Genomic DNA, 5,494 nt, shown 5'->3' on the forward strand with positions numbered 1-5,494 from the left:
ATTAGAAATTTAGCATTTTAAATAGTTTTGATGAACCTCCACACCTTTAATAAGACTTGGAACATTAATTTTAGGAGGAAAAACTATACTAACTATAAAGACAGATCTTGGAAAAATTGACTCTTATCCCATACATAAATCTAAGTCAAAAAATTTAAATTATAACTAGATACTGTACAATGGCAAGACATCTGGGCAAAACATAAATTTTTGAGTCTGTACTGCATTACACAGTCACTCAAAAATGAATGTTTTGCCCAGATTTCTCTATCTTTAGGAGTATAGAGTTTTCTCTGATATTGTTGATAGTTTCTTAATGGAGGACCACACCTAAATATTCAAGGTATCTAGACTTTGTATCTAGACTTTGGACCAATTACTTCACTTTTCAATGTATCAACATCTCTTTTAAATCTGTCTTCACTTGTGCCATGTGAACCTAATCATCAGTACTGGCCCTGTGCAGCTCAGTCCAGCTCAAACAGGAGGGAGTTGTGGAAGCTGAAGCCAGCAGTGGTCACATGATCGCTGATGGGACGCAGTGAGCCGTCCTCTCTCACCTCCATCAGTAAATCTGGGGGAACACTGTTGTTTGCAATGTCCTTCTCTGATTCCAGGTCCTCATTCATCTCTTCTGCAGCTCTAATAGGCTCTGAAGCTCCAGGTAGATCCTTTAAGGCCTAACAAACAAAAGAAACAGAAACGTGTCATTCATTTTCAGGGATAAATGGGACGATGAAAAACTCCTCATTCTATTTACCTTTTCTGTTTTGATGAAGTCGTCTCTGATCGGGGCTTTTGACTCTAACTCAGTTTCAAACGTTTTCTCTTCTTGTATTTCACGTATCGCTTCGCTCTCTACTTTCTTCTCCATGCAGGCTTGGACTTCTTGTATCGTCACATATCCTTTCTGGTCCGTCTCATCAGTTACTCTCACATGCTCCTCCATCTTGGTTCCATCTTGGTGCTCCTCACAAAGCCTCAGACCATTGCTCTCCTGTTGCTGACTGACTTCGGCGCCCTCTTCCTCACATGTGTCTCCAGTCTCCTCTGCAGCTGTGTTCTCCTGTGGTTTTGCTGCCCTCGCCTCAGAGTGGTCTTCGGGTTCCACTTCACTGTCTCTCTCGCAGACGCCATCAGGATCATGCATGTCATTAGCAGACCCCTGAGCACTGCTGTTGGTGGGCAGACCCTCTGGAGGAGGCCGTACAGGGAGTGTGACCACCAGCTGCCTGTTCTGTTTGTTGAACTTGGCTGCTCCTTTGTCCTCATCTACAGCATAGGCTAAAGACAGCTCCAGTTTGTAGACAGGATTCTGTGACTCCAGCAGAAGGCTTTTCTCTTCGACCTCAAGAGTGATGGCTGCCATTGATTCGAGAAGTGGGAGGTCAATAGTTAAAATGATCTCTTTGGGCCTGGGACTCTGAGTGGAAACTCTAGTGCACCTGAAGTCTTGGAGATCGACGACTGACCGGTATTTTAGTGTGTAGTGAGGCTTTGTCGACCTCTGAGTGTTCGCAAGATGTCTGGAGAGACTTGGGCTATTCTTTGGCACTTCTTTGGGCACTGTAGCTTTATGATCAGTTTTATCATGATTATATGAAAAGGATAAAGGATCAGCATCTTTTGCTTTAAATCCAGGTATGGGTTTACGAATGACACAAGCTTGCAGGCTGGCATTCCCTTTATATTTTGTACTCATGGTCTTAATGTTGGTTTTATCCAGACAGATATTAAATCCATCTTGAATATTCTGGATTGCAACAGACGTCACCATATCCATAAACCTGCTGTTTGCACTCGCCATGTGAAGAGTGTCCGGGTGAAAAATCACATCGTAAATAAGGATTTTGTTTCCTTTTGGATCCAGCTCTTTCTTCTCTGGGGGAAGGCTGTACGGAAGAAACCAGTGATGTCCGCTTTCTTCCTCATCTGACAGTCCCCGTTTACACGAAGGCTGGCCTATTTTGTCACTGGCACAAATATTTATGTAGCACTTGTTTTGCCCGTTAACGCTGGTCCTGATGCACTTGAATGGAGTTGGGTGAATGAATTGGATGCTGTTGCCTCGCTCCTTCTCCAGAATGGCTATCTCTTCCTCATATTGCTTCCTATTCTCAGGGTCTGCTATCTCCTCGGCGTAGTCCCACAGCATTTTTCTGAATGTCTCATCTTTGAAAGCCTTTGTGAAACAGCCCATCTCTTCTTCTGTCAAATTCAGCTCCGACAGTTTACCTTCGTCCTGCATGGTTGATGTACAGTTAGTGATGTTCAGAGAGAAACAACTGTAATATCTTCTTCTTCTTTGGTGTTTTATGGCGGTTGGTATGGAAAGTGTTACATTATCGTCATCTACTGTAGTTGTACGTCTTAGACTTTATTCTTTAGACATTATTCTTCAGACTTCATTTTTCTTCTTCATTCTTTAGACTTCATTCTTTAGACTTCATTCTTTAGACTTCACTTTAGACTTCTAGAAGAAGTCTAGATTGATACATTGTGACGCCCCCTTTGTGACATCACAAAGGCGTCACCATGACGACATAAGTACATGCGTGTGTCCATTTACGGATGGTGGATTGTGATGAAGTCACGTTCAGCTGCGGTAGCCGCGTGGTAGGCAAAAAACGCGATACCGGCAAACGAAGCAATGCCATGAGATTTTAAGGTCACTATCTTGTTTTCTCGATGTGGTTGTGGGACCTCAAAGGCATCAGGGGCTTTCAGGAGGTTTCTGGGAAGTTTTAACACTCAAATTCACTTCAGTGTCAGTGGAATAAGATAAGCCACAGCACAGCCTCACTTTAGCCTCTCTTTCGGACCGTACGGTCAACAACGCTATAAAACTATTTGAACATACTAAGCACTTACACACAGTGTTATACAGTGGAAATCAGGCGTAATACAAGTTTGAAACTCACTCATCTAATGGCGATGGCAGCAGTCTCTGCTCCACACATAAAACTGTAAGTGGTTATGTTTGAGTCTGTCCTCATAATTCCACTGTCACAAGTTAAAGTATGTTGTTGGTTTGCTTACAGTAATAATTGCTGTGGCTCTGGCGATAGATAAGGGTGATGTGGAGCTGAGTTTAACATTGGAGTCATAAGTGGCCCGTTTATTTGCTCAATTAAGTTTTTCTTCCTAACTTTTTTTGGCACAGTTCCAGAGACAAAATGTAGGTGACATGCTCTATTACTTAAAACAAAATCAACTGAAATGTAGGCTGTAAAATGGAAGATAACATCTAAAACAGACCTGGATCTCGCCTGCTGCCCTCACTTTCTGCCTACCAGGGATTGAACAAAAATCCTAGAAGAAAATTAGCGATCGCTTGTATAGCCTATATTGTTTGCCCCGCACTTAACATAATCATTAAAATATCAAATAAACAAGCAAAGTAAATGCATTGGACTGAGCTTTATTCATCTTTTATGTTGACAGATTACCACAATACAATGCCATACAATAAGCACGTTGTAGGACTGTCCTCAAGCAATGAAACACATCGCTCTCTCTGTCTCTCTCTGTCTCTGTCTCTCTCTCCTTCTCTCTCTTATTTTTTTACAGTACAACATAAAACACATACTTTAAAGACCTACAACTACAGTAGATGGTGGTAAATGCACCTTTCAACCGCCATTAAAAGTAACACAACAACAACAACAAGAGCACCAACGCACAACAACAGAACATGGTTGTTTGAGCACAAAATAGTGGTTATTACAAAGGAGAAGTCACTTTTCAAACTGTGCATCTGAAAGTTTATTTCTCTTTGGTGTGATGTCACTAGTTGTGCAGAGCGCATGCTCTCAACACACCGAGCTCTAGGATTGCGGTAACGATATGAGACCGGCACAGTGATGATGACATAACCAAAACTAACCCGTCACTGATTTGACAGGTTTTACATTTTACAAAACATTACAGGCCTTGACTCTGTATGTTAAAATGTATGATTCTATTTAATTGTGCTTATATATATATTATGATTATATGCACTGTTCTCTCAGTGTATTCATAGTGTGATTTAATGGTAATTTATTGTTGTTTGGGTTGTAATAAACTGTCATGGAATGAGACATACACCGATGCTATTCCGTAACACATCGAGAACACAATTCAACTTAGAATATGAAACGACACAGAAATATCAGACATTTGTATGGCAAGCTTGGGAGAAAACGCCGGGACTGATCACGCAAGCTGTTGTACGCAGCCTGCGTGATCCTCCTGCGTCTCACCCTGTTTTTTCTCATGCTGGTTGGTTTTATTAGATATTCTGGAATAGGCGGGTCACATTTCTCATTGGTCAGCTTCACATCAAGGCACTTGTTTTACAGCTGGTATTTTTCCTAGAGATCAAGCCTTGGGTAAACATTACCCTTTTCCTCTGGGCTGTCACCCCCCCAGGGTAACATTCTTTACGACACCTTCACAAACAATGCAGTTTGTCACACACCCGTTCTTCTCTTAGACTAATGATGCAGATAAAATATCACTATTATGCAGATAAAATACATCACAGAAATATAATCATATATTCACATTTTATCACATAAACCCTTCTTGTTCTGTACAGCACTTTGTTTCAGTCATCTCATATCTACATAGTGCTGTGTGATGCTCTTTAGAAACATTATTTCAATGTAGAATCAATTAAATTTAAATATAAAAGATGTTGTATCAATGTTGATTCAATGTGGATAAAGAGTTGAAAATTCAACAGTGTTTCAATGTTGAAAATGACAGTCGATCTGATATTGTTTCAATGTGCATATAGACGCTGATATCAACGCCATTTCAATGCAGCACGAGCAACATGTACGTTGATTCAACCGAAAAGCCTGCCGGAAGATCAACGTTGATTCAATGAATGTTGTTTTGCTTTCTGGGAAACTAATATCACATGTTTTAAGACTGTCTTGTCGCTCAAAAAGATTGGACTGAATTTCACAATGCACCGCACACTATTTTTGGCTTTGCCATCGCTCTGAACTTTAGAACACTGCACTTGGACCTCAAAACTCCTGCCATGGACACAATAAATAGATACCTTTAGAAAGTATTTTTGGCAGCAGGAAAAAAGGCCATCACAAAAAAATGGTTGACACAAATATCATCAACGATCAAGAACTGGAGTGACATTGTAACAGACATTAGAAAAATTTAAAAAGAAACATTAAGACTTCATTTGGAAATGGACACATTTGTGACACACTGGCCTAAATGGGACATTTATTTGGACTTTGTGTGCCTTTACTTTCTTTGGATGTCTTCTTCTTTCTTTTTTATTAAATTTACTTTGATCGCTTGTATTATTTCTGGTTTTGTTCTGTTTCTTGTGGTTTTTGATGTATTTAAAGATTGAAAAAAAAATACTGTATTTTCCGGACTATAAGTTGTACCTTTTTTCATAGTTTTGGCCGGGGTGTGACTTATATTTATACTTATAAAATAAGTATATACTTATACTCCGGAGTGACTTATATGT

The 5,494-nt window shown here is 40.1% G+C and overlaps 1 protein-coding gene across 1 annotated transcript; it reads right to left on the reverse strand.

Annotated features, from left to right (window-relative positions):
- Nucleotides 1-380: 380 nt before the first annotated feature.
- LOC140348984 (protein kintoun-like) lies at nucleotides 381-2,257 on the reverse strand. Its single transcript, XM_072435167.1, has 2 exons — nucleotides 761-2,257; nucleotides 381-680 (listed from the first exon to the last, which is right to left on the reverse strand). Exons 1-2 carry the CDS (start codon nucleotides 2,246-2,248, stop codon nucleotides 468-470), a joined length of 1,701 nt encoding a protein of 566 aa, XP_072291268.1. The 5' UTR covers nucleotides 2,249-2,257; the 3' UTR covers nucleotides 381-467.
- Nucleotides 2,258-5,494: the final 3,237 nt, after the last annotated feature.

Source organism: Eucyclogobius newberryi, unplaced genomic scaffold, assembly GCF_026437365.1.
Source record: "Eucyclogobius newberryi isolate DKJ021-1_F unplaced genomic scaffold, fEucNew1.0.hap1 SCAF_7, whole genome shotgun sequence".
Taxonomy (NCBI): Eukaryota; Metazoa; Chordata; class Actinopteri; order Gobiiformes; family Gobiidae; genus Eucyclogobius; species Eucyclogobius newberryi.

Coding starts and splice junctions, on each gene's coding strand:
- LOC140348984 (XM_072435167.1), bottom strand. CDS start 2,248: ATGCAGGACGAAGGTAAACTGTCGGAGCTGAATTTGACAGAAGAAGAG. Junction 681..760: donor ACTTCATCAAAACAGAAAAG/GTAAATAGAATG, acceptor TTTGTTTGTTAG/GCCTTAAAGGATCTACCTGG.